Source organism: Motacilla alba, chromosome 1, assembly GCF_015832195.1.
Source record: "Motacilla alba alba isolate MOTALB_02 chromosome 1, Motacilla_alba_V1.0_pri, whole genome shotgun sequence".
Taxonomy (NCBI): Eukaryota; Metazoa; Chordata; class Aves; order Passeriformes; family Motacillidae; genus Motacilla; species Motacilla alba.
The window spans coordinates 30,080,035-30,107,147 of record NC_052016.1 but is presented as its reverse complement, the minus strand read 5'-3'; the positions used below and the strand labels follow the sequence as shown (position 1 = coordinate 30,107,147).

At 43.6% G+C, this 27,113-nt stretch overlaps 1 protein-coding gene and 6 non-coding genes across 7 annotated transcripts; 5 read left to right on the top strand and 2 right to left on the bottom strand.

Moving 5' to 3' along the window:
• The first annotated feature begins 149 nt into the window (after positions 1–149).
• On the top strand, positions 150–19,209 carry TTF2 (transcription termination factor 2). Its single transcript, XM_038152091.1, has 23 exons — positions 150–297; positions 378–489; positions 726–812; positions 1,895–1,961; positions 2,430–3,386; positions 4,273–4,399; positions 5,249–5,431; positions 5,650–5,807; positions 6,654–6,735; positions 7,037–7,150; positions 8,082–8,232; positions 9,560–9,665; positions 10,651–10,841; positions 11,758–11,911; positions 12,638–12,729; positions 13,454–13,530; positions 13,980–14,119; positions 14,898–15,068; positions 15,642–15,700; positions 16,591–16,744; positions 16,852–16,934; positions 17,920–17,994; positions 18,845–19,209. The coding sequence occupies exons 1-23, from the start codon at positions 270–272 to the stop codon at positions 18,987–18,989; spliced, it is 3,513 nt and encodes a 1,170-aa protein (XP_038008019.1). The 5' UTR covers positions 150–269; the 3' UTR covers positions 18,990–19,209.
• A 1,396-nt stretch (positions 19,210–20,605) lies between these two features.
• On the top strand, positions 20,606–20,688 carry TRNAL-CAG. Its single transcript has one exon. It is a non-coding gene; the product is annotated as a tRNA-Leu (tRNA).
• Positions 20,689–20,974: 286 nt separating this feature from the next.
• On the top strand, positions 20,975–21,048 carry TRNAI-AAU. The gene has a single exon. It is a non-coding gene; the product is annotated as a tRNA-Ile (tRNA).
• A 900-nt stretch (positions 21,049–21,948) lies between these two features.
• Positions 21,949–22,030, bottom strand: TRNAS-AGA. The gene has a single exon. It is a non-coding gene; the product is annotated as a tRNA-Ser (tRNA).
• A 482-nt stretch (positions 22,031–22,512) lies between these two features.
• TRNAH-GUG lies at positions 22,513–22,584 on the bottom strand. The gene has a single exon. It is a non-coding gene; the product is annotated as a tRNA-His (tRNA).
• A 3,705-nt stretch (positions 22,585–26,289) lies between these two features.
• TRNAI-AAU lies at positions 26,290–26,363 on the top strand. The gene has a single exon. It is a non-coding gene; the product is annotated as a tRNA-Ile (tRNA).
• A 291-nt stretch (positions 26,364–26,654) lies between these two features.
• On the top strand, positions 26,655–26,726 carry TRNAD-GUC. Its single transcript has one exon. It is a non-coding gene; the product is annotated as a tRNA-Asp (tRNA).
• The last annotated feature ends 387 nt before the right edge of the window (positions 26,727–27,113 follow it).

The window sequence follows — 27,113 nt, the reverse complement described above, 5'->3', positions numbered from 1 at the left end:
GGCACCCCCATGAGGCCGCCCCCGTGAGGGCACCCCCGTGAGAGGCCACCCCCGTGAGGCCGCCCCCGTGAGGGCACCCCCACAAGATCACGCCCCCTTACATCTTCCCCCCGCCTGTTCCCACCCTCGGGGGCGCGAGGGCTTGGCGCGAGGGGAGCACCGCACAGCGGCGATTGGCTGCCCCGTCCCTGCCCCGCGCTGATTGGTGGGAGCAGCGGCGCGGCGGCATTGGCCGGTTCGAAGGGCGGGCGCGGCCGTGCCGCCCGGCCATGGAGGCCGTGCTGTGCTCCGAGCACGGTGAGGGGCGGCCCTGGCGTCTCCATGAGGGGTGGTGTGTGGGGGACTCGGCCTGACTAGTTCCGCTCTTCGCTCTGCAGGGTCCCTTTGCTTCCTGAAAACGGGCGTCCGTGATGGCCCCAACAAAGGGAAGAGCTTCTACGTGTGCGGGACGCAGGGCCCCGCTGCCTGCGGCTTCGTCCTCCCAGCGCCGTAGGTGCCCGGTAGGGGCGGCAGGTGGGGGTCGATGGGACAGGGGACACACTTGGCTGTCCTGAGGGAAGTTCACTGCTGTGTCAGCAGTCGCAAACTTATTTTCTTACGTAGCCTTTTTTTTTTTTTTTTTTTTTTTTTTTTTTTTTTTTGTCGCAAGTGATTGCTTTGCGGTGGCAGTTTCCCGGGCAGTTCGTCTTGTCTGTATTCTTCCTCTTCTCCTTTCCTCCCTTCAGGGTTCCTGCTTCTCACTGCTTGATCCATGAGGGGTGCATGGTGGAGCTGCAAGTCCTGGTTCAGCAGCCGGACAGAGATGAATACCAGTAAGTTCCTCAAATTTTTAAAAAACTGAATGTCTGCCTTCAAACGGGTAAAACCTATGTTCCTTTTTCCTTCGTTATCCTATGTTCAGTGCTTAAACTAATGTTCTCAAACTGATTCTGACTAATGGTCGTTTAGTTTTTACAGTTTTACGTCAGAAAAACTTGAATCCTGTGATTAAGTAGTTTTTCTGTAATGAGGATTTAACATCCACCTAAGCTGTACCTGTGTTCTGTGGGGAAAGGAGGGCCCCCTCCTTTTAGAGTATCTCATTTTTATGGCATCTTTGATGACTTTCTTTGTGGGATGCTGCCTCTTAAAGATTGTTGTTCTTAGGATCAGGAGGTCTTAGCTCTCTTTATTATTTATTAACAAATGAGAGAGTTGAACTACCAATCATTCAAAGTGAAAATAGGGGTTTATTGCACATGTTGAAACAAATGGTGTTGGAGAACCAGAGAGAACTTGCAATTTCCTTTTAAAATTGAACAGAGTCATTGAGCCCTAAGGCCTTCACTTACCCTGTTTCCAAATGTTTGCCAGTTTTATTAGCAGTTACATCCAATAGTATAAACCTGGGTCTTCAGATAATGTTTGTTTTTAACGGAATTGAACATGGCTCTGTGGTTGGATTCATCCAAACTCAGCGTCAAATTCCCCAATATTAGTTCTGATAAAGTACTTGCAGCAATCCTGGTTGGCTGCTAGTTTAAAAATGAGTTGTTGTAAAGATGAGGTAGCCTGTGAAGTGTAACTAAAAGAAGAGTTGTTTCCTTGCACTTTGAAATCATAAGATGCTTCTAAGGCTCTAAACATAGACAGTATTTTTGCCTGAGCAGTTACTCTTCTATTGCTAAAATTTAGAAAAACCCCAAACCCTAGGAATCTTTATTCAGAGAACACTACGCGTGTAAAAAGCTCTGTTGCCAGTGTTCACGGTCTTTTGTTATGCAAAGGTCTGAATGTAAAATACAGGTTTGTAGAACTTGTCTGTGATGGTTTTTGGTGCAAAGTACTTTTAAAATAATGCTTAGAGATTCTTCATTGGCTCCTGGGATTGAAACCTTGTTTTAATCATTGGTAGGTTGTTTTACCGGTGCCTTAAGAGTAAGTTGAATGGGAAGAAATGGTGTGGAAGCCTCCCATGGCAGGTAAGAGTGTTTTGTTTGTATTATAGTATCGCCTTACTCCGGCATGGCTTTTCATTCCATATACCATGATCACCTCTGAAACTACTTAGTGGGAGATTTTATATTTTCCAGTCAAGAAGTGTATCAGGCCTGCTGTCCTCTAGATGAGATTTCTCTTTCTTCTAAATTGTGTGAAGTACTCACTATTCTTCAGTCTTAGAAGAAGCTTGGATTTGATTCCTGGCTGTCTTTTTTTTCTAGAGATTGTACTATTGGGACTTGATCCCAAAAACAATGGGAATGGCAAAAAAAAGTTGAAAACCAGCTTTTGTTTTGGATTTCTTATGAAATGTTATCCTGATTCTGTTAAAATGATAGGAAAGATGATGGTAGAGAATGAAGTCTTGCTTGAAGTGATGAGGTTGTGTGTGTTATTAACAGGCTTTAATAATTTGTACATTAGCATTTACTGCCATGTACATATTGCAGGATCCAAAAGCTACCGAAGTGTCAAAACCCTTGGAATCCCAGCCCAGAACAGTACCTTTCTTCAATCCCACTAGCCAAAGAAATCCATTCAAAGTGCTAGATAAGAATTGTGCACCATCATCCTGGAAACAAATGAAGCAAAGAAATGGAGAGGAAATTAAAGCAAAAGGAGCTAAAGCAGAGGATGAGAGTGTGCTGGGGTCACATAGAGAAAAGAAATTGACCTCTGATTCCTCCATAGAGACAGTACCTCTGGAAGAGCTCAAAAATAAAAATAAATCATCCACAGGAAGTCAGTGTGACCCAGAACTTCAGGAGACTACAGTGTCTGAATCTAAACTTTGCCTTTCTGAGACCAGGAAAGGGAAAAATACACTTTCAGAGGAAGAGAAATATGGTGGCAGTGGCAGGGAATCCAAGAAGCCTTCTGATTGTGTGGACAAGGAGCCAGGCACAAGATCAAAACTCTTCCCACTAAGTCTTGGAAAGCAAAGTACAAGAACCCAGCCTCTAGGAGAGGAGCAGCTTGGAGAAAAAAGCTTAAGAAGTTGTAGGAATAAAGACACAAGAGAGAGAGATTGCACTGGTCAGAAGAATGGCGAAATGACACCAGTGTCTAAGGAAGATGGCCCTTCCCCAGTGGGAGCACAGTCAGCATCACAGTGTGCTGCCCTAAGGGGAGGGGCAGAGGCAGAGCTGCCGAAGGCACAACACGGGCCAGGGCTGCCACAGCCTCCTGGTGAAGCCTCTGCCAGTGATAGTGATGAAGAACAATTTGTTTGTTCTTCATCACGTGAAAGTAAACCTGAGAAATCAGTTGAGATTCCTTCAGGAAAATCAGGAAAGAGTGTGCAGGGGACACCTTTGCCAGGAACAGCAGCATCACATCACGTGGAAGGACCCCAGGACCCTAAAGTGCTTCATAACCATCTTCTACTCCAGCTGAAACAGAAAAAGGTCCTTTATTGCACCTATTATTTGGGGGTTTTATTGTTCTATTTTCAAGGTGACTTCCATTACTTGTGACAGGCATCAGAATATGTCTCCTCACAGCAGAAATTCAAAATGGGGTGTAGGAAGATGTGGCATGGAAGGGACTTCAGCCTTTGTACAGACTGATTGTAATAAGCAGATACAAACCGATTACTTCTAAGGTAGTACAGTCTTTTGCCTTTGGGGATGCTCAGTTTTGACCCACCTGAGGTTGTGTCTTCTCTTTTACCCTGAAAATAATTTGCATAAAATGGAATAGTGCACTGCCAGTTTAACCTTTGTAAATAACATGGCTGTCTCTTGGCCTTGTGCAGTAGGAGTGATCTAGCTATGAAAGCTTACACTGGGGTGAAATAAACTACCTGCCTGTTTGCTTTTTTTTTTTTCAATAATTGCCCATCACTGTGTTATACAGTTTTCATTATGAACCCCCCTGTTTGTCTAGAGTTCAGAACAGAACCTTGAAATAAAGTCAGAACTGTTGTTTGTGCAAGCATAGAAAGAAAGGTGCAAGTAGGTTAAATGTGGATGTTTTGAGAGATGTTAAGGTTGTCTGACTCACCTGACTGCTTGTTTCATAAAAAGGATGAATCCCTGTGTTCTTCCATATTTTCTAATGAAACGCTAATGCTTAGTTTTCTAAAGAACACTAATGGTTAGTTTATCTTCTGCTAAAAGACTGTTTAATTGCACTAAATGGCACTTGAAAGCTTTTGGAGACTACAGAACAGTATCAAAATGCAAATTAAAATGGGATAGGATTAGTTCTTTTTAGACTTCTGACCTGATTGTTCTATGTCGGCACAGTTGGTGACCACACTCAGGTTTTGATTTCTTTCTTTTTTTGCAGAGTACATTGGCTACAGTGAACGTTCAGATGCTGCCAGATAAAGGGGAGCGCTTATTAAAGCAAGTGCAGGATTTGGAAGCTGCACTCAGTGCTCTTCACATTTCAACAGCAGATAATAGTGAAAAAGGTAAGGGCTAATTTTTTTTTTTCTCTCCAGAAGTTTACAAAACAGTTTGTCTTAAAATAGTTGTTAATTTGGAGGAAGCATAGCATATACTTATATATGGCCTGTGGTCTCTAAAACGTTTGTCTGTTGAGATTTACTGAAGAGGAAACTTGTTAATTGCAAAGTACGTGTCTGCGAGCAGATGAATGGAACAACTCAAATGTTTCCTCTGTAATGTAGTGGTTTCCCAAGGGAATTTTCTCCCACCCTTAGGATCTAGGTTTCCAGCTTTGGCTACATGACTGAGGCAGGTATCCCTATGAGAACATGCCAATGAAGTGTTCACTCCCTCTGTTGCATTATGGAACTGTGCTGTTCATGCATGTTGTTGTCACTGAATATTCCAGTTACCAGATTAAAATTGAGCAGCTTCCACTGTGCCATTCCTGAGAGAGAAAAGCTCATGAGCTCTCTTGGCCCATTTGTTCTTGGATGTTTCAATAGTTTTTGTGTCCAAAATATTGTCAAGAGAGATGGCTTCAATATTAATAAATCATCTGGGAACAGGGTGCAAAACTGACCTTGTCTGCACTACTCGGATCAGAGCTGCAGAGTTCACTATGTTGCTGTAAACCACATACTGAGGCTGCAGCTGGATACATTGCCTGTCACAGCAGCAGGCCAAGAGCACATGTTCGTAGTTGCAGTGGCTCAGATGATGTGGTAATCTGCTATTAAACTGGTGTCACCACTTCATAGTATTTTGCAAGCAAACTGTTGGGCAAAATGAAGGCTCTTCTCTGGGCTGTAGAGCAAGGCTCTGAGATTCACTGTGCAACCTTTTCAGACTGTTATTCCTTTCTCCTTAAGGGCAGGATAGCACAAGCAGCAGCTGCTGTGAAGAGTCTTTATCTAACCCAGTTGGCAGGCCAGGTGGTACGAAGTTGATAGCACCTCTCCTGCTTCAGGATCCTACAGCAAAGGCCTCTGCAGGCTCAGAGAGTCACCTCTCAGCTGCTGCTACTTTTGGTTCCAGTGGCCAAAGTTTTGGAAGTAAGTATAGAAAGACTTTGCTATTACAGAGAACCCTGTTAAGTAAGATTTTTGAAATAATCCTGCAACTTGTGGATACATGTGGGAGCACTAAGCCTGTTTTGTTGCTACATACTGTCCCTCAGGCATGTGTAGCCACTGAAGTCAATCTCTGGGGTGAAAGATCTGTTTGAGAAAGTTAGCTTTGTAAACACATCTCTGGTACTGTATCTTTGCAGTGAGTGTTGGTGTGCAGAATCTGTATGGGGGAAGAATGACGGAAGACCAAATCAAGGCTGTACACAGTGCCACATTTGAGGCTATTAACCATCTTCACAAATCTCTAGAATTCTGTCCTACAGAGGAGACAGCAGCTGAAGATCCCTCTGGGCTGAAGGTGGGTTGGCAAGGATGGACGCTGTCATGCTGATGAATGAATCACAACCTCTGAGTGGTACCCTAGAGCATTCCTTCCTTCCCACTTTGACATACTTTGTATCCTGCTGGAAGGAGATACTCTAATTACGTTCCATCCATGTTGTTTGTACATGACTGGCAGAACAGAGGTGTGAGGAACAGGCTGAGAACTTCATTTTTCATTCTTCCTGGTGAACTATAAGAAATAATCTTTCAAAAAAGGTTTGCAGGTGATTGCGTTCATGGAATGTGATGGCCTCCAGAGTAGTTCTGATCTAGTTGAGGTTATATACAAAGTATTGGAACAAAGGCATGTGCCTCTACAGGATGGTGTGTAGCTGCATATATGTTGTGTCACTTGTCACATTGTCTTGGGCTCTTTTCAGTCGTGGAAGGCCACTGAATGTCCTTTGATGGTAGTATGTAGTCCCTCTTCCTGTTTTAAGAGTCTGTAGGGGGTCTTAGACTTGGTGAGAAAAGGGGTAGTGTTCTCAATCCCTTTCCTTGACAGTGGTAGCTGTTGTAAGCAAGGCAGTCTGGGATGGATTTTCCAGCTGAACAAACCATTTTTATCTGCTCTCTGAGGCATTAGGCTGGTTAGTGCAGGAAACATTAGGAAGACTCATCTATGATACTGCTTACCTCCTGTCTACAGAAGTTGCTTACCTTGGGTATCCTAGCCCATGAGGAAAAAGATCAGGTAGGTAAACTCCTTTTAGTAGGATTGTAGTAAAACAGTTGAACATTGCAATTGGTACAGGAAGGAGAAGTGTCTAAATTTTGCCAGGTGTTTCCTTCAAATCCTCTGTCTCACTCACCCCCTCAGGTCCCACTGCTGCAGCACCAGAAACAGGCGCTCGCATGGCTCCTCTGGAGAGAGAGTCAGAGGCCGTGTGGAGGAATTCTGGGTGAGCAACTGAATGTCAAAGTGGATTTTGTGGGGCAGATCTATGGCAACAAAGTTTTGCATGTAACTTACTTGGAGGCCAATAACTGGTTATTTTGTAGACATGTCCAAAGAGTTTGTTTTCTGTGCCCTATTACCAAGTACAGGTATTAACCAATTACTAAATTGTACCCTGACATTTTCATCTGGGTATTTTTGGTTTTCTGGGTTCCCTAGGACACTTTCTGTTGTAGTATTTAACTCAGTGTAGATCCAAGGGGGCTCATTTCTGCAGGTGATAACTTATGTGCATCTTTTTGCAGCAGATGACATGGGCTTGGGGAAGACTCTAACCATGATTGCTCTCATTCTGGCCCAGAAGCAGCTGAAGACAGAGAAAAGAAAGGAGACATTAGAAATATGGCTATCCAAAAATGGTACAGAAGTTTTTCCATCCTACAGCACGTACATTATGATAAGTGCCATCTGAAATGCCTAAAGCATTACAGGTTAAGGGGCTGTAGAGCAACACACTGTATCTGTGCTCACTTTCCTTCTGCAGGAAACTTTCATTTGGCTAAATTGTACTGTGCCTTCTTGCATGGCCTTTCTCTGTTCAGGGTAATTTTTGTCTCCCATTGGATGTGTAGGATTTTCCAACTCATTACTTTATATTGTTTAGAGATTTTTTTTTTTTTTACTCTTTTCCTGAAATACTTAAAGCCAGCATATCACAGAATCACAATGTTGGAAGAGACATTCAAGATCATCGAGTCCAGCCTGTTCCCTGACACCTCAACTAAATCATGGCACCGAGTGCCACATTCAGTCTTTTTTTAAATACAGCCAGGGATGGTGACTCCACCACCTCCCTGGGCAAACCATTCTAGTACTTTATCACTCTTTGTGTGAAAAACTTTTTCCTAATATCTAACTTATATTTCCCTTGATGCAGCTTGACACTGACCTCTCATTCTATCAGTTGCTGCTTGGAGAAAGAGACTAACCCCCACCTGACTACCTTTCAGGAAGTTGTAGAGGGTGATATGCTGTGTTTGCAAAAGATTTCACAGTTGTTTAAACATATGCATAGTTTTCATAGGGACTTGAAATAGTTACTGCTCACCTCTCTGTAACTGATCTTTTTTCTTTCCAGCTCTCCTCCAAAGATGACTTTTATCTTGTCCACAGACACTGGGCATGTTAGTGCTTTTTTAAAGAGTATTGCTTCTGTGTCTACAGTTTGTACTGTCTGTATCCTTATGGAATTGGTTGGACACTCTTCTCAACTGTAAATTTCCAAAGATTCTGTCTTTATTGTAGTCTTATGTGAAGACATTGAAACCTGTCTGCAATATTTTCTTTTAGACTTCACTGTTATCCCTTCTCATGGCACTTTAGTTATTTGTCCTGCATCCTTGATCCATCACTGGAAGAAAGAGATTGAGACACGCGTGGTCTTTGGCAAACTGAGGGTCTGTCTGTACCACGGGGCAAATAGAGATAAGCATGCAGAGGTGTAAGTGCTAAACCATAAATATGACCAAGAAAAGCAAAATACTATGTAGCAAGAGACTGTGTTTATCAATATTGAAATGAAAAGTGGATATAGAATGATGGGTGGGAGAATGGGAAGTATTGAAATGTGGAAGGTCCAGAAAGTCAGGCTGATGTTTGCTGTCAAGGTGTATTTAGTAAAACATTTACAGCCTGTGCCCATGCTCAGTGGTTCTGGTGGAGGCTGTTGTTGCTTCTGATAGCAAAAAAAACCGGTGTATATTCTCCAAAATATCTCTTGCTTGCAAAGATTGTCAATGGCAGTTTCTTCCATGCTTGTGCTTGGTAGGTGTATTTTTTATCAGCGGTATGTATAATTCACTGTATTTTCTAGACCTCTTCAGGCCAAACTGAGCAGTATTCCTGGGTGCCAGGCTCTAAGTAGAGCTCATGGCATGTGGTGTGCATTCTGGTCAATGGGCTTTTTACTGTCATCTTGAGCTTGATGTGTCTACTTCCAGTATCCTTAAAATGGGGACAGTGCATTTTTCCTGTTTAACTGCAATGAAGCTCAGTTTTCTGTAAAACTCAGAGTTTCAGCTCCTGTAGCACTGTGTTTTTCTTAAATGCATTCTTCAGCATGCATTTAGTCTCTGTTGTGGACAGGCTTAAAATAAATAAATTTCTTAAAAAAAACAAATGAAGAGGAGGCTTGTTGCATAAAAAAAGTTAAGCCTGTTTATTGCAAAACCAAACAACTGGAAGCAAAGCCCCTGGATAAGCCAGAGACTTGTATCAACAACTTAGTAACTGTAATTGTAATACACAGACATTTCCAGGGAAACTGGCTCTGAGGAAAGACCTCCAGAGCCCAGCACCTGGGGGTTTTAAAGTCTCTTAAAGGTGCAGGATTGGTGCGTTTTTGATCCACTAGTTGATTGGTCCTTCTCTTGGTTGCTGGTTGGTCCATAAGATGGTGCATTCCTGGCCAGTAATTCTGGAATTCTGAGGCCTCATTGGCTGGCTAGTCTTACAATCATAGTCCATATTAATGTTATCATCTCATGAGGTAACTTTCTAGAAGATTCCCTCACCCAGACTTCACCACCCCCCTCTAGTGGGCACACACTCATATTACAGCACATTTAACTCCATAACTTAGTACTTCATAACTTATTACATAAATTAGGTATAACAATCTATTACATTAATTAACAATTCAGAGTAAAATTCCATCATTAACAATTCATAACCCCACCCATGAAAGCCAACTTTATTTATAATGGTCTCTCTTGCAAAAAAATTCCTTATTGGTTCTTGTTCCTGATTACTACTTTGTTTTCATTCAGGCTTTCTAGATATGATGTTGTTGTCACAACCTACAGCCTTCTGTCCAAGGAGGTTCCCACAGCCAAAGAGGAGGGGGAAGTCCCTGCTCAGGACCATGATGTGGGGGTGAGAAGCCATAATATCAATAGGGAATTGCCTTAAAGTTTTGTTCTGAGGTGTTACAAACTGTTATTGTTTCAAGTAGCTCACTTACATGTGCTACAGTGAGCAGCAGCTTGATTTATTTTTTTTCATAAGCCCATGTTGATTATTTTTGTAAGAGCAAAGTGATGAGAGAAAGTGCTGTGAAGTGGAGCAAGAACAGATATATTCACAGCATATATGGTCTGTAGAATTATGGAATATGCTACATTGAATACAGACAGTTGAAATGTCTTAAGAAGTAATTTTAGGAATGTAATGGTGAATCTCATTCTCCTTTTGAGATGAAGGAGTAGTAGAATCTTCTGTTTGATGTTCTTTGTTGCTTGAAGCACTAATGTCACCCCAAACTACCAGAAACCTCAGGCTCTGGGTCAGTCTGAACTGAGACAGCTTCCATGCTGCCTTGAAGAAACAGCAGTGTGCTGGCTGGGCTATGAAAATAATGATGTGATTGCTGACTGAAATTGACTACACAGTGTAGAGGAAGTCCCTTGCTGTCTTTTACCTCTCTGCCCAGCTCTAGATGTAGCTCTTGAAGAAAACAGGACTTGGAATTTTCTGAAATTTCTAGGTGGCATCTATAAAATTTTGAGAGATCAGAATAATTATATATGGTCCTTCATCTCAGCATAGCAAAATTTTACTGATATGAAACAACTCTTGAAGCAACAGCATTATAAGATAAAATGTTAAAAGCAAGAAAACTAACAAAATACTAGAAATTGCTATTGAGATCAGGCAAATAAGTTAGTTTTTGGCTTATAAACTTTAAACATGGAAGCTTTAAAGAGATTATTTTTTGAGACAATTTCTTACATGACAGTAAGAGCACAAACTGCCGCTGACTAACATCACAAAAATACTTCATGCTGGAAAAATGTGTTTGCTTGTGCCTCCTTAGAGAACCTAGGTTTTGCTTCAGATTGTAGTCTGCTTTTTCTTTCAGAGCGGATCATCTCCCTGTTCCCCTTTGCTCAGGGTAGCTTGGGCTCGGATTATATTGGATGAAGCTCACAATATCAAAAATCCACGGGTTCAAACCTCTATAGCTGTGTGCAAATTGAGAGCCAGTGCCAGATGGGCTGTTACTGGGACGCCAATACAGAACAACTTGCTGGACATGTACTCTCTCCTGAGGTGAGCTGGCTGCACGTGACCACATGGACAGGGATCCAGTCTTAGTAATTCTTCTCTGATGAAGTGCTGAAGTTCTTTCTAAGTTTGAGATGTCTCTAAGATATGTGAAGTAGTGGGATTAGTTATATTAATAGTTAGCACCATTAGGTAGTAGGATTAGTTATATTAATGGATTGCAAAGGCTGTGGTTGAGGTGTTGCAAAAGGCTGACCATGTGTCTGCTGTTGCATGTAGCTTTTTTGCCTCCATGGAGAACAAAGGGGAAATTACCTTGGATCTCCTTTGTCTTCAGGATGAGTATGAACCAAACCAATTTTAATGAACAGAGGTTTTTAATGAACAGAGTTAATCCCTGTTTTTACCAGGGCATCCTGGGAGGACCTTCTTGGAGTGTTGTGCTACAAGGGCATTGAAGGAAAGGGTGAAAACTTTGGGTTCTCTAAACAATGATAAACAGGTGCTCCTCATTGCTGAGGGGGAAAAGGTTACAAATGGTGTTGGAGAACCATAGAGAACTTGCATTTGAAATTAATTTTGGATAATTGAAATTAACTGTCAAGTGAGAAGTTTGCTATTTTGAAATAACAGATGAATATGCTTTTTGGCAAGTGCCTCTGCATCTGGATGTCCTTTGTTTGCTGGTGATGCTTGAAACATAATGGACTAAGAGGAAGTGATGGGTACAGAATCAGAAACAGGTATTTAGAGTATTAGTGATGGTAGGACATCTAAGCAAACAAGTTATCACCAGCATTACACTGGAAATTAATTACTGCTCCTTGGTCATGCAGTTATGGCATTTGGAAATGGTTTGTTTTGGCAGCAAGGAATAGCAAGAAATTTGGTTCTCGTTGCTCCAGAGTAAGTGAAGAACTCTTCTTCCCTTTGTATGAAGTCTCTTTCCTTCCTGTCACAGGTTTCTACGTTGCTCTCCTTTTGATGACTACAAAGTTTGGAAGTACCAGGTAGATAACAACACAAGGAAGGGAGGGGAGAGGCTAAGCCTCTTAACCAGGAGCCTCTTACTGCAGAGAACTAAGGACCAGCTGGATTCAGCTGGCAAGCCCCTGGTAAGAACTTTACCCTCCAAAACTCTACCATCAGTTTTCCTTGCAGCAGACAGTTAGTTATTTACGTGCATAAATTTGTTAATGGGTCTGTCTGCTGCAGCCTCTTGAGCAAGAGAAGAAATGTCTGTGGGATGATTTGGTTGCTTACCTAGAAAGCAAAATTAAAGAAAATAATGAAACTTTTCAGTTATAAATCACATACAGACAAAAATATGCCAAGTAATTGCACATAGATGGCCACTTAGTGGAAAGTTAGTCTAGATCACTGGACTAGCCTAGATTGTCAAATGGACCTGGTGTGTGCTGGAGCACTGGCTTTCTGCATTGCTTTTTACAAACTGTCTGTTGAATGGAATATTAGTCATAGGTATGTCTTAAGCCTTTAAAATGTATAGTTTTGGTGTACTGTCTGATTTTGAATGGGAAAATAAGATACTTTAGCAACACAAAAATTAATCCCTTAGTGGTAGTTGTTGAGCTGTTCATACATAGTATGAACTTGTTATTGGATGAGTTGGAATAAAGATTTTATTGTGTTAACCATGCTCCTTGGAGTTCTGTGAGTGTCTGTTTTGTCATAACTGCATTAATACATATGGCTTTAGTGAACAAACAGCTATCTTCTGAGACTTCGAGTGTTATGTTAAATCTTGGATTGCTGCTGTTTGTGATTCTCTCTAAGACTTCTGCACTACATACATCTGATCCTGTGAATTTTCACTTCAGGTATCTCTGCCCCAGCGTAGGACACAGTTGCATCAGTTAAAACTTACAGCAGAGGAGCAATCTGTGTACAATGTGCTTTTTGCAAGATCCAGGTATGAATGTGGGTAGACATATGGTGTTTTGTGGGTTTGTTTCCTATTGATATAGGAGTCAGAGGAGAAATTGACTTCAGATGAGGAGAGCTTTTGGATAAATTTCTGTTAATTTTTTTTCCTTTCTGATTTATCTGTCTAGTGTGTTTGAAAATACACTGCTTGTTCAGGTAGCAGGCAAAACTGATTTATTTCTTTTATCCCATATATTCATGCCTCATATGAGCTTTGTATTCTAGCCTTGCACTTAATCTCACTGATGTCAAGACTCCAAAGACTTGGGATTGCAACAAGTAGTTCTTAAATGATGATGTGTGAGCACCTGTAAATGAGAGAATTATCATCTTTGCTCTGTGATTCTTGTGCAGTTAGAAATTATGCTGGCCTCTCCATATAGCTGTAATGCAAGCCAGCATCACTTTGTGTTCTCCTAGGCCTTTTCAGCAGTCTCACTGTAAAGATTTTTCCTTCCTTTTAAATATAGATTTAAAAGTGTTCTCATACTCAATAAGCAGACTTGCTTTCTCTTGTGATTTCCAAAATGCATCTTTGGTTTTGATCATACTTAGGTTAAACAAGATTTGGGGTTTTTTTGTGATCATTTTTGTGACTGAATGATTAATGAAATCTTCCTTACCTTAATGCATCATCAGCTTGCTAAGCTCAGCTCCCTCTTGCCTTTTTTCTTGCTGAGAATTCTAGTGTCTTTGTCTTTTTTTTACAGGTCAACACTACAGTTGTACCTAAAGAGACAAGAGCAGAAAAATGAAGACAGAGATGGTGGTAACCCCTTTGAGAAAGGTTTGAGCATGCCCTCCCCTGAAAATATTTTCAGAAGTGGCTCTTCAGTGCACAGCTCAGACCTGGGGTCAGGACTTAGAAATTATTCAGAAAATGCTCCCCTCATGTTACAAAGACTTACACCTTAGTATTCTAAATGTGTTCTTGTTGTTGTGGCTCTGGGAAAATGTCTTAACCCTTCTGAGCCTAAAATTTCCTTTGAAATAAAGGTCTAGTTGCTCAGATAACATATGTCAGCATTAGTGTATGGTATATCATACTCTTATGTTGTTGTCTTTTTTTCCCTTTTTTTACTTAAATTGGGGGTTGATGAGTTCCTGTGTTAAATCAGGTATTTGCTTGCCTGTTCATTTTTGGCTCCTCTTTGTGAACCTTTTCCTGGAGGTGGATGGGCAGTGCTCAGAAATGCTTCCAAGAGCTCTTGATGTTTTGTCTTCCTTTCTTGGCAGTTGCACAAGAGTTTGGAGTCAGTCAAAAGGAATTTCTAGCAGGCTCACAAAGTGCCTCCCGGATCTCAAGTACTGTCCATGTCTTGTCCATGCTCTTGAGACTCCGTCAGTGCTGCTGCCACCTCTCCTTACTGAAAGAGGTAATTGCATTGTTGGGGTTGGGGGGGATGGTGGTGGTGGTTTTTTTAAAGTGTTTATGCAAGTTAACAGACCTTTGTTTCTCTTAGCTATGAGAGTATTTTAGGACAGAGTCAATTTTAGGACTCTGTATTTTGAAGCCCAAGATGTTTTTGATGGGCTTACCTACTGAAGAGTAACCCAGCATGTCTTATATGGGCAGCTGTGTCTTTGGAAGTACCTTTATTCAGACAAAAAGGGGACTAGAATTTTAATGGTAAACAAGTCTTAATCTTAACCTAGTCTTGAAAAGTGCACAAGTGTAGCCTTTTTCAGGGGCTTTTGTGTTGGAGAGCTCTGTCAATGCTTTGAGGTTGCCCTGCATGAAGCAGACTAATCTTTCAGGAGTTCAGGAGTTCTTCGCTCTGAACTATATATATATATATATATATATATATATCAGCTGTAGAGAAAGTTCAGCTATTAGGGGAACAGGCAGGAATTTATGTGCTAACATCTGTAATCCTGCAGTTGTTAAATGCTGAGGTGGGGGGGAGTCTGAGGAGACTGGACCACAGGAAATGGCTAAGCTCACATGCTTTCCATAAGCTGCCCCATTTGGGGCAGAATAAAGGTCCAAAGGAACTGTTTGATCCAGTAGTGTTTCTTAATTATTGTCTTCATATTGCATAGCATCCTTCAAACCCAGTGTCCTCAGCAGATACTGTGCTGACTGGATCAGTGCTGAATTTGATCTCAGGCTGGACTGTGATCCCTTATTATTTTGCTTTCTTCCCACAGGCTCTGGATCAAGTTAACTTGAACAGTGAAGGCCTTGCACTCTCCATTGAGGAACAGCTTGGTGCTTTGACACTGTCTGAGCTCCAGACTCCTGATTCCAAGTCAACAGTCTACCTCAATGGCACAGCTTTTCAAACAGATATCTTTGACATCACCAGGGAGAGCACCAAGGTATTCTGGTTGTGGTATTCTTACCTTCCTTGAGAAGCTTGGATTTCAGCACTTTGTCTCTTAAATGGTAATTGCAGATCAGGCTAAGTTCCCAATTGAGATGAAATCAGATGAGTAGGTTGATAGCCTGCTGAGCCCCTTCTGGGAAGCTCCAGCTTCTCACACGTTGAGGGGTACTTTTAGTAAAGCTGTGAGAATGTGACTGCTGAAAAACTGTAAGTGAAAATCTTGAGCACTGGATTCCCAAAGCTCAGAAGAGCTTGCATGTGAGATCATGGTACTTGTGATGAGCTAGAAAAAAGGGATGGCAGCAAAAGGAGAGGTTGCAGTAAGTTCCCACAGGAAGGTTGGAATCTGTAAGACAGGCTTGTATGATTTGATTTCCGGGCCCCGTTTTCTGTGGGGAGAATGTTCTTACCAATGACTATTAAAATCTCTTCAAACTCTAAGCACAGAAGAAATTTCAGTTGAAAAGCTATTTTGATCACTTTCTACTTTTAATAAAGAATATCCAAGCATGAGCTAGATTATGAGAGCAAGCAGACTAATGTTTTGGATTTTTTTTTCCTGCAGGTAGCTCAGCTCTTGACCGAATTGAAAGCTATTCAGAGTCACCCAGAGCCTCATAAAAGGTTAGCAACCATGTCCTTTTCTTTAGTCATAATGATTGAGAGAAGCACACTGTTTCTTGACAACAGCAGAAATAGCTTAAAATAACTGAATACAAAACTAATGGTATAATAAAATGGTGACAGTACTGCAGTAGTTGAACATAAGTCTTGAAGAAAAAAAATCTACGACAAAAGAGGGGAGTTTAAGATACAGATAAGTGTAAACATAAGGGCATGTGTCTCGGGCCTTGGGGCTCAGGAAGACTATTCTCCAGAAAGAGGATTGGGAATAATTTTGTTATGATGAGAAGTATTTGCCCATCCTACAACCCAAAAGAAGCGGTGGACTAAAGCAGAGATTAAAACTGAGCCTGTTAGAGATAAAGGAAAGCACTGATCAGAGGACCTATAGAAAGCTTTTTTCAATCTTTTCCAAAAAGCATTCCCTTCATAAGAATGGGAGCACTAACATTGCTTTTGTTCCCTTTCAAGAAACTATTAAACAAATTACTGCCTCACAAACTGTTTAGTCCAAGAAACTGCGGAGTGAGAGGCTATAGTGAATCTAAATTTGGTGTTGATATTGATTTTTGTGATTTTTTCAGAAAAAGCTGTGTTGTGACTCAAATTCGTGGTTGGGAGGTGAAAATGTAAAATCCAAAAACAGAGGTGAAAGTTATAGAATTCATATAAATTAAGTTGATTGGGTATTAGTCTTCCACAGCAAGTTCTACCACTACACCTCTATTTCTGAACTGGGAAGAGGCTTGGCTCCAGTTTGCAGTGGGGAAGGGTGCCTGATTTGTTGTGGCCCCTTGGGTGAGACACTGCAATGACCAAACAGTTCCAGTACAGAGTGCTGTACAGGTTGTGTACCTGTACAGGTTGTGAACTCCCTCTTCTCTCTCCAGCGTGGTTGTCTCTCAGTGGACGAGCATGCTCAAAGTTGTAGCTGTGCACCTGCAGCACCTGGGGCTGAAGTACGCCACAGTGGATGGCTCTGTCAATCCCAAACAGAGGATGGATGTGGTGGAAGAGTTCAATAACAATCCCAAAGGGCCTCAGGTATACATTCAGGGCAGGGAAGCAGTCCCTAGCCCTGCTATGAGCAGTTGTGATGTCTGACTCTGTGACTGATAATGGGTTCCTTAATGCTCTTTTGGCCTTTGAAGGTAATGTTGGTCTCATTGCTGGCTGGAGGCGTTGGCCTGAACTTGACTGGAGGAAACCATCTCTTTCTCCTTGACATGCACTGGTAAAGAGAAATACAAATTCCATCTTGGAGAGGATATGTAGAGCATGCTGCTTGCTTTGTCACTGGATGTAATGTTTGATGTAACTGGGTTAGGAGGGAGGTGTTTAGCTTATAGTTGGGGTTAGTGGTTAGTTGGGGAAAAGTGTTTTTACTGTGGCCTTCATCTAAGATACTGATTTGTCAATCCAGTGCTCACTGCCCTGAAATACAGTACTGTAGGGGCAAGAAAAAAATAGAGGAATATAACAGCAATCCAGGTATGCAGCTCTGTATCACAAAATGCTGCCAGGGACTTGGCAGTCCCGGGCTTAATTTCTTGCAGTAATAGAAATGGTGTAGTAATGCCTACAGGCAGTTTGGCTTGAAACAAATCAATGGTGTTGAGCATAGTCAGTAACTGGGCACAGGTAGACTACCTTTGGGTTTTACATATGAGAAGAGTGTGTGCAAGCTCCTGATATTTGTGCTGTCTCATCAAAGTCACAATCACAGGTTTTTTAAACTAAACGTTACTCATGAGAACTTAAAAAGCAAACTAATGTGCCTCATAGAAAACCAGCTGCTGAGTAGTAGCATTAAGGAGATGCTTCTACAATATGGAGGTTACACCAACAAGTATTCCCTGTAACTTTATCAGATGGACCCACCTATTATGTAAATATTCCTAAGTTATGGCCTTTTCACTGGGGTTTGCCTTTTTGCTTCACTCTCTTTCCTCATCGCCTACTCAGCTTTCTCTGAGTAGCAACTGTTGGCCAGGCTTGCAGCTACATGGACCAGTGGTCTCGGTCATGCAGTTGGCTTTCCCAGGGCAAAGGGAAATACAGTCAGGGTGAAGGCTGGCCATCAAGCTGGTAAACCTAAGGTAGCCTGGGAGCAGTTTCAGTTCTACAGAGGAAGAAAACAGGATTCCCTGGGGGCAGGAAAATGAGGCAACTTTTCTTTTTTATTTTTTTTTCTTTTCTTTTTTTTAATTACCTTGTAGGAATCCTGCTCTGGAGGACCAGGCATGTGACCGTATTTACCGTGTGGGGCAGAAGAAGGATGTTGTGATACACAGGTCAGCATTTTACTTAGCAGAAGGAGGAGCTGCTGCTTATATACTGTCTGGCTTTAGTCAGTGAGACGAGACCTTGTTTTCTCTACTTAGAGCTAGACACAAGGTCTGACAGTGGAATTGAGATTTGGGCAGTGAGATAGAAATGCTTTCATGTGTTCTGTGTGGCACTTGCACGCATGTTGCTGTCCTGACAGCTAGCAGGGGTTTCTTGTTTTTCAGCCTGTGGATTATTGGGAATGTCCTGTTCATTCCTGAGAACAGTTTGGGCACCAAAACATTTCTCTTAATTGAGTGGAGATGTTTTCACTGTGATCCCTAAGCCTGAACCTTTGTAGTATCACTAATAAAAAACACATAAAGCATTTCTAATAAGTGGCACAGTTGACTTTTAGAAATAGCATCTGTGACTAAGTACTGAAAGATTAAATAAGTTATTGTAAATGCACAGCACAAGCACATTCAAAGACTGGAATCTAAAATGTTCTTTTGGGTACAATGTTTTTTGTATAATAGGTGCCATCAGGTATCATGCAATAATTACAGGATTTTGTCACAGAATTGCTGTTACTTCAGATGACCAAAGTTGAGATCTGAAGTGCATCAGACTTATATTTGAAATGCTATCATGGTTGGGTATGAAGATAGTTGTTTTCTATTCAGAGGTTGTCTCAGTTTGAGACAAAATAGGAGGAAAAGTATTTTGTCAGTCACATAATTGCCTAATTATTAATTTCTAAGAAAGATGAATATTTGAAATGTACTGGGGAAGTGTTTATATAACACTGACATTTTTTCATAGCACTTGAGATGGTGTGGATTTGTTTTGTCCTTTTTAATTTTTTTTTTTTAGGTTTGTCTGTGAAGGAACAGTAGAAGAAAAGATCCTGCAACTCCAGAAGAGGAAGAAAGGTCTTGCCCAGCAGGTTCTGTCAGGCAAAGGAGAGACCTTCACTAAGCTCACGCTGGCTGACCTCAAAATTCTCTTTGGCATCTAATTATCATTTGCAGTACCCAACAGAAAGTAATTTATACCTGCGAGTAACTGCAGATCTCATCGTAAGGTTTCTGTTCTGAGGTGGTCATTTATTTTGAACAAACAACTATATTTTTGTAACTGTCCTGAAAAGTTATCAACTTCAATGGCTAGTTTCAATATTGATCATTTATACAAAGGTTAATAAAGTGTTAAGTTAAGGTATTGTTTTGAAACAAAAATGATTCTTGGTTTTCTCTGAATGCCTTCTATTTAGAACACTTTTCAGGACAGGAGATGCACAGGCTTAAGTGAAACAAGAACAAGAGAGACAAACATGAGGTAGGGAAGTTCAGAGGTTGTGTGGTGAGATTGTGTGGGCATGAAGAAAGGGGAAAAAATTGAGCATGAGTCTATAAGACTATATACATTTTAGACTTATAGACTATATACATTTTATACATCTATATACATTTTAGAATTTTAAGTAACAAAATTAAGGAAGGACTTAAAAGAATACTGTCACTGTTGAGCTCATTAAAGAAAGACACAGGATACACTTTTCCTGGAGCCAAAGAAGGTATAGGTTGATTCCCACATCTCTTTATACAGAGTTTTAAAGAACACCCTGTGTCTATCCCTGATTGGGCAGTAACAGGTTGTTACCCTATATTGATTGGTCACTCAATCCCCTGGTGTGTACATGCAGAAAGAGTTGTTTGTGACATAATGCTTTCATTTTTCTACCTAAGGGTTGCAAAAACAGTTCATAGAGGTGGCTAGTGTTTTTCACAGTCCTAGAGTTTTTTCTCAGGAAAAAAGTGGGAAAGCAGGTTGTTTTCCACTGCTGCAGGACTCTGTTCTCACAAAGAGCTTTCTCACGGCTTCTATTGGCTCAAGTCAGGGTTCAGTGTGTAAGGCCTCTGGCCTGCTGTTCCACCACCACAAATACGTCACTTTCTCCTTTGTTCTTGAGGAGGACTTTTTCTACCCTGCTCAAAATATTTACTGAAGCAGGGACTTAGATTCCTTTTATGTTTCTATGAATCAGAATCTGAGTTTCTAATTGTCATGGGGATTTTTTTGTGACTATTAGTTTTGAGGACATTCTGAAGTTTAAGGTCTAGCACTTACCTTTAGCTGCCATCTCATGAACTGACAAATTTCTGCTGCAAAGTGATGTGAATGTGTGGTTTTGGTATTCAAAGTCAAATTATTTTAAAGTACTAATAAATAAGTGACTTCGGTTAGCACAGTTATGTACAGATCTGAGCAAAACTGTATCTCTAATGTTAGTCCAGATCTCTGGACTGCTCTACTGTAAGCAGGTCTTTATAACCCAAAAATCCTTGGTCTCTTGTGGAGGGCTGAGAGTACCTTTCACCTGTGGTCACTGAGGGGGTGACAGAACAGTGGTTCTTGCTGCTGAGTGGTGTTTCAGGATGGCTTGTCGGGGGTGCTTATACAATGCCTGGAGGCTGCAAGGGGCAGCTGGGGTGCTGTGCTACCCTGGCATCGCTCTGCCGCTGCCCCATCTATTCAGGTGCCATAAACGATGCACACTTATTCCATATATACTCAGGGGAGGTCTGGGGTGCGCCGGAAGGGAATTGGGCCGGCCGACCCACATTACAAGCAGTCAGGATGGCCGAGCGGTCTAAGGCGCTGCGTTCAGGTCGCAGTCTCCCCTGGAGGCGTGGGTTCGAATCCCACTCCTGACATGTTACTTTTCTGCTTGCTCCCCGTGAGGTGCTGTTTTGATGCGTGGTCGCGCCAAACGCCGGTGGGTGCGGACGGGGGGCGCCTTCTCTGCGCAGCCGCGGGTGGGCGAGTGGAGGATGCTAGGGCGCCAGGGACACGCGTGGTGCCCACGCATTTGCGTCTCCGTTCGCTGCAGGCGATGCCGACAAGGAGTGGCTCGGTCGGGATCGGCGCCGCCGCGGTCGAACGCGTCGTGGTCAGCATCCTGGAGTGCAGTCCTTAATGTAGCACGCCTATGGGAGAGCGGGCCGGTTAGCTCAGTTGGTTAGAGCGTGGTGCTAATAACGCCAAGGTCGCGGGTTCGATCCCCGTACGGGCCACTGTCTCTTTTGGCTTCTCCCCCCGTGTTCGGAGCTGCTGGTGCGGCTCCTCCCCGCACTCCTTCGGCCGAGAGAACTCCGCCCTTTTGGAGGCGCCCAAACGCTGCCGTGATTGCCTGCAGAGCCGGGTAAAAGCTGCCGCCGCTGGGGTTCCTATTTGCTTTGCCGGTGATGATGCTGAATGAGGGCAGTGTCCAGCCGGACATGAAGAAGCAAGGGGCTGGAAGGAAAGGCGTTGCCCAGGGCTGACCTCTCACGGGCGGTCCCCGCAGGGGGGCACAGCCCGATTTCGTGTAGGAAACGACCCAGGCAGAGACTCCCGTCAGCGCTAGAGGACGCCTTTGAGGGGGCGGCACCTGGGTGCAGGGGGAACCCTCCGTCTCTGCGGTGGAAGTGATGAAAACGATCGGCGCCCTGCCCAACTTATCCCGCTAGAGGGCAGACACGAGCAACTCGAGCCGCGCTGGGCTGCTGCAGGCATGGGATGGATGGGCAGGAAGAAACCCGGCCAGGGGGAAGAGGCGGCTCCCCCAAAACAAATCTGCGGAGAACGCTGGAAATAACCCAGGCGTCGCTGGAACTCGAACCCAAGATGTCCTCCCTACTAGACAGGCGCTTTTACCAGCGAAGCCACAGCGCCAGGCGGGCCACTGGCAGCCTCGCCTCCCCCTGCCCAAAAGAGCGGGGGCACTCCCGGGGACATCCTGGCTCCCTGCTGGAGGGCTCCCGCTCCGAGCTAGAGCTCTCGTGGAGTGGCTCCGAATTCCCTCGTTTTCTTTATTTCTTACTGGTGAAAATTTTTATCGTGTCCAAAAAAAAAAAAAAAAAGAGAGGCAACCAGCGAGTGTGTTCGGGACAGCGGAGAGACAAGAACATTCAAAAGGAAGAAAATAAACAGCGCGTAGTCGGCAGGATTCGAACCTGCGCGGGGAGACCCCAATGGATTTCTAGTCCATCGCCTTAACCACTCGGCCACGACTACCCAATACAAGCCCGCTACGCATTCCCGTTTTGGTTTTTTGCCTTTTCGGCGCCGCCCCCGCCGAGAGGCGCCAGGATTTGAGCGCGGGTCCCGGAGCGGCCGCCCCGGCCCCGCGAGCGGGGGCTGGCCCAGACAGCTGTCAATCAAGCACGTGGGGCACGCGCACGGCGAGCCGGTTGGCTCAGTTGGTTGGACCGCGGTGCTAAAAACACCAAGGTCGCGGATTTGGATCCCCGTACGGGCCAGCAGGTTTCTTGGTTGGGTGGGGTTTTTTTTGAGATTTTTCTTTTTAACCTTTTCTTTTTTCTTGCCATTTTAGCGTTCTCGTATCAAACCACTCTCGTCCAGGGACGGGTCCCGGGCGTACGCACTCCGCAGCCGGGAGGACCGAAGTCACCTCTCCCTGTCTCGGCTAAGGCGCTCTCAGACAACGACGGCGGGAGCGGAGGGGAGAGAAGAAAAAAAAAAACCAACCGTATCGCTGCCGTGACTCGGATTCGAACCGAGGTTACTGCGGCCACAACGCAGAGTACTGACCACTATACGATCACGGCCGCCCAACGCCCGGCGCCATCACTGCGGACGTAGAAGCTTATTTACCGCACTCCTCCAGCCATGTTCCCGGTGATAAAGGAAAAACTCACCGGCGGAAAGTACAGCGGAGATTGCGCGGCAAAACGGCAAAACCGCCTCTCCACCGAGGCATCGAACCCCCGTCTCCCGCGCGCCGGGCGGGGATGCTCACCATTACACTAGCGAGGAGCGTGTGGGAGGAGGACGATTCGCTGTCGGCTCCCAAGGCGGGAAGCGCCTGAGGGGAAATGGTGGCAGCCCGGGGGCCATCAGGGAGCTGTCGGCGGTGCCGCGCCCGAGCGGGCACGGAGGGAGACCCCACCGAGGCTTTCGTAACTAACTGCGGCCCGCGACCTCCTGCGTTTGCCTTGCTCTGAGCTTGAACACGAGGTTTACGGTGAGTCCCGCCTCACGGAGCGGATTTGAAGGGTATGGCTGACAGGGAAACCCACTCCGTGGCCCCCAAAATCCATCAGCCTGTTGTCTGCCATCGTGAGAGGCGTGGTTTGCTGGGTGATTTACATTCAGACCTCTCAGATAGTCTCTCAGTGGTAGTTGGGTTTTTCTTGCTAAAAAGGCGGCAAAGTTGACACTGTGTAATTGGTTTTAGTAACAAAAGGAGGGGGGGGGGAAATAACAATTTTAAAATACCATTTCCTGTGCGTACACAGTCTGGGGGGGTATCAGGAACCCGCAGAAAGCTGTCATCAGAAGCTGGCGTTTTAAAGGCACATTTGTAATCAGTTTCTGCCATGTACATGCGTCTTTTTGCTCCACTTGTCGCTGAAAGCGTCGGGATAAATCAAACACTATGTTTTAGCATTAGAAAGTAGGCATTGCTTTATTCACAGCACCGGCGTGCATGGATATAGCTCTGCCTAGATGCAGGGCCACTTTCAAGACTTTTCACTTATTTATACATTTTTCTCAAACGAAGAAATTAATGTCCACTGGTTATAATCTATATCATTGTTTTCATTAAACAATTCAACAATTCTATGTCCTGTTAGTTATTGAATTCTCATTATGCACATTTTCAGTCTTTTTACTATCTTTTTCCCTGATAAGGCATTTCCAGCACAAATGTGGGATTGTCTTTCTTAGTTTCTTCTTTAACTTCTAGTTCCTGCAACGTGTCCTAGAAGGCTATAAATTCTGCATTCCAGGTGTAAGTAATACCTCTCTCCCCCAGGCTTTGTTCACTGAAGCTCATCAGAGTTAGTTTAGCAAAACTTAAAAAGTTTCAGTGATTTTCCTAATCTATTCTAACGATAACAATCTGTAAAAAACCAGCTGCTTGCTGGTTAACATGGAAAATCACAATGTTTATGAGTAGTACACACTGCTTATGATTTATTAAAAACAATAAATTAGCTAATGAAAATCATTATACGGTAGAAGAGTTCTTGGCTAAACTGAAGTTCAAAAATTAGTTTTATGAACATAGTCACTTACCTGCAATGTACCACAATTAAGACGGGGAAAGTAAATGTCATCCTTTACTTCCTCATTCCTGGACTAGTTCTTCTTATGTGGTTTTCTTGGAGTAGTTGTTTTTCCTTTGAAAGGAAAGATGTTGAAAGTATTAAACTTATTAAATCTGATTCCTTGGGGAAGAAGGGAAAAGGAAACAGGTGTTTCAAACATGTAGTTCTAAGTATTGCATTTAGATAAACATCTGTCATCAAAGATTCACCATCTTTCACCTGCAGCAGTTTCACTGATGCAACAGTTGACAAGACAATTACTTATTTCTTACTTTTGGAAGAAAAAATAATGTAAACCTCTCCCTAGGCATTCTTTTTATCCTGAAAGACTGGGAAATGTATTTGGAAATGTATTTTGTACTCTAATGACACAATAGCTATATAGGTGCAAAACAAACTGTGCTTCTTGCATTTTAAAATAATGAAATAGTTATATCATAATTTTCTTAGAAAATGGTATTTTAAAGGAATGAGTGGTTAATAAATTAGGGATAACCTAATAGAAAAGGATCAAGGCTGGTAATAATATGAGTTAGGGCTGCAATCGCTTCTATTGCAGAAAGACACCACATTGCATTGCAGTTGCATTGTATATACTGGCTCCTGGCACACAAGTTCATGGTTGTTCTTTCTTTACTGAGCAATCTGCTGTGGAAAAAGTCTTGTCCCAGTGGCTCTGAAATTACTTTACAGTGAGATGAGGTCTACTCACAACAGTAGAAACACAAAGTGACCATACAGCTTCTCTCTTCTCTGACTGTTGTCTTTGTCATGATGCTTCTTGAGCTTGAAATTCTAACAAAATCCATTAGAAGTGTGTTTTTGAGAAAGCATGAGACAGAGTTTAAAATCCCTATTCTGCTTACAACAGGCACTCTTCATCTTGCCTCTGGAGTGATTCTACTGCTTCAGTCCTGTTTCCTAAAATTTTTTTATCAACTTCTGAGGACTGTGGTTTCTGGGAGGAAAACCACAGTCTTGGAGTCCCATAGTATTAATGATTGAATCCTGGTGCTCAAGGAAAGAAAACCAGCACCTGTTGAATTTAGACCACATCAGGGTTGCTTTTTTAGGTATATGACTTTTTGCAGATTCTTCCAGTTCTACAGCTAATCAAATATTTTTTTCTTGTGTAGACTGCCCACTTATTTTTTAAGGCCCAGCATGTCACTGGTAAATGATTCCTTTTCAATTTAGAAGTCTTTATTCTAAAAAGCCCCCTTATTGTGGGGCTTTCTGCTTCTTTCTTCTTCATGCATATCTGTAGTTTTCTGCCCTTTTTTCAGTCTGATGTCTCCTATCCTTTTCCTTCCTCACTCCATGTTTTCTTACACATGACCTGTGACCATCTCCTCACACGATGTATTGGTCATTGCTTTCGTGGCTGCTTTGGGGTCTTTTTCTGCAGTGTGGGGGAACATCTCTGTTAATTGTTGCCCAGGATTTGAGGAAGCTCTTGTATTGTCATGATACCTTTATATATGCTTCTCTACGCACATATTACCTTATAGTTGGCTTCCTAGTATGTTTTTTATTGATGTATTTAATGATAGGTCGTGTCAGCAGCAAATGAAACAACAAAGGAGAAGAACTCAACTTAGCACTCATACTGACAGTTTGTGAAGGGAAGGGCTGGGAATTTGATGATGTTCTCTTCCTCTACAACTTTTTCACTGACTCAGAGCTATTTAATTCTGAAATATTTTCTGCATTTTTCTAATCAATGCCTTGATTTCACAAGTGATCCAAATGACTCATCACCGGGGGAATGGACCTATCACTCTTTCCTTTGCATCCCCATCAGGCGTGGCCAAAAGGAGGGAGAGAGGGAAGGGTCGGGAATGGTTCCTACAAAGTGTGGCGGTTCGTTGCGGTGGTGGTGCTGCTCCGCTGGGAAGTGCGCGTCCGTGTGCGGGGCGCAGACTCGCCGAGCCGCTCCGTGCCGCCGGTAATTGCCCCTGCGCACCGGAGGAGGGAGCAGGCAGAGAAAAGCGACAGGTGTGAAAGTCTCGATATTTTAGGAATGCTTGTCACCCCGGTTAGTGCCCTTGCTGCTCTACCGCGGCTCCATGACACAACTAGCCGAGGCGGTGTCTAGAAAGAGCGATAGCTGCAGAGCAGCGCTTGGCTGCGGCTGCACGCACAGCACGTCCAGGGCAGCGCTTCGGGTTCTGGTTCTGAGACGGCGTGAGACAAGTTGGCCGGTTAGCTCAGTTGGTTAGAGCGTGGTGCTAATAACGCCAAGGTCGCGGGTTCGATCCCCGTACGGGCCACTTTCCTTTTTTTTTTTTTTTCTCTTTGGACATGAGGAAATCGCCGACTTAGCAGAGGATCACTTAATTTTGTTTCAGGGGCGGAGGGGTAACACGGAAAGGAACGCGGTACCCCCTAGAGGAAGCTGGACTTGGGCGGTCATGGGGGGACAGTGCGTGCGAGCCGGGCTGCCACCTCTCCCCACCCTGCCCCGTCTCGGGGGCCAGGCCAGGCATCACCTGTATGCCAGGAGCCCGCGCAGGTAACCCGGTACTACCTGACGGCGGGGAGACGGCCTCCACGTGTACAAATCCTCGTTAGTATAGTGGTTAGTATCCCCGCCTGTCACGCGGGAGACCGGGGTTCGATTCCCCGACGGGGAGAAAGTAAGAAGTATTTTTTTTTTTTTCGAATGGGGGGGGTGGGGGAAAGAAAACCTGCTCCCCACTTGCTTTTTTTCCCTACCGGCTCCTCAACGAACTTCGAGCTGGGAGACAAGATAATCAGTCCAAAGCTGGGAGGAGCTTGAAGGCAAAGGTGGATGCCTTAGGGCAACGCCCAGCAGTGTCCTAATCCACCTCGACCTCCCTGGCAATGGAGCTGGCTGGAGCAGCATCGTTCTGCTGTGTGATCGCAGCACAGATGCTCAGAGCTGATTTTCTCAAACGGACAGCCATCCTTCCATTCTCATCAGGTAACAGAGACCTCAACCCACGTCAGCCAAGTTATGCTGCTGCAGCACATCTTAAACCATTTCTCCCCCTCTACAA

What these genes read in the sequence shown, in the direction of transcription:
- TTF2 (XM_038152091.1), top strand. Translation starts at nt 270, where the DNA reads ATGGAGGCCGTGCTGTGCTCCGAGCACG. An exon ending in CCGGACAGAGATGAATACCA is followed by an intron (nt 813 to 1,894) that starts GTAAGTTCCTCA and finishes AATCATTGGTAG; the next exon opens with GTTGTTTTACCGGTGCCTTA. An exon ending in GTGCTTTTTGCAAGATCCAG is followed by an intron (nt 12,730 to 13,453) that starts GTATGAATGTGG and finishes TTTTTTTTACAG; the next exon opens with GTCAACACTACAGTTGTACC.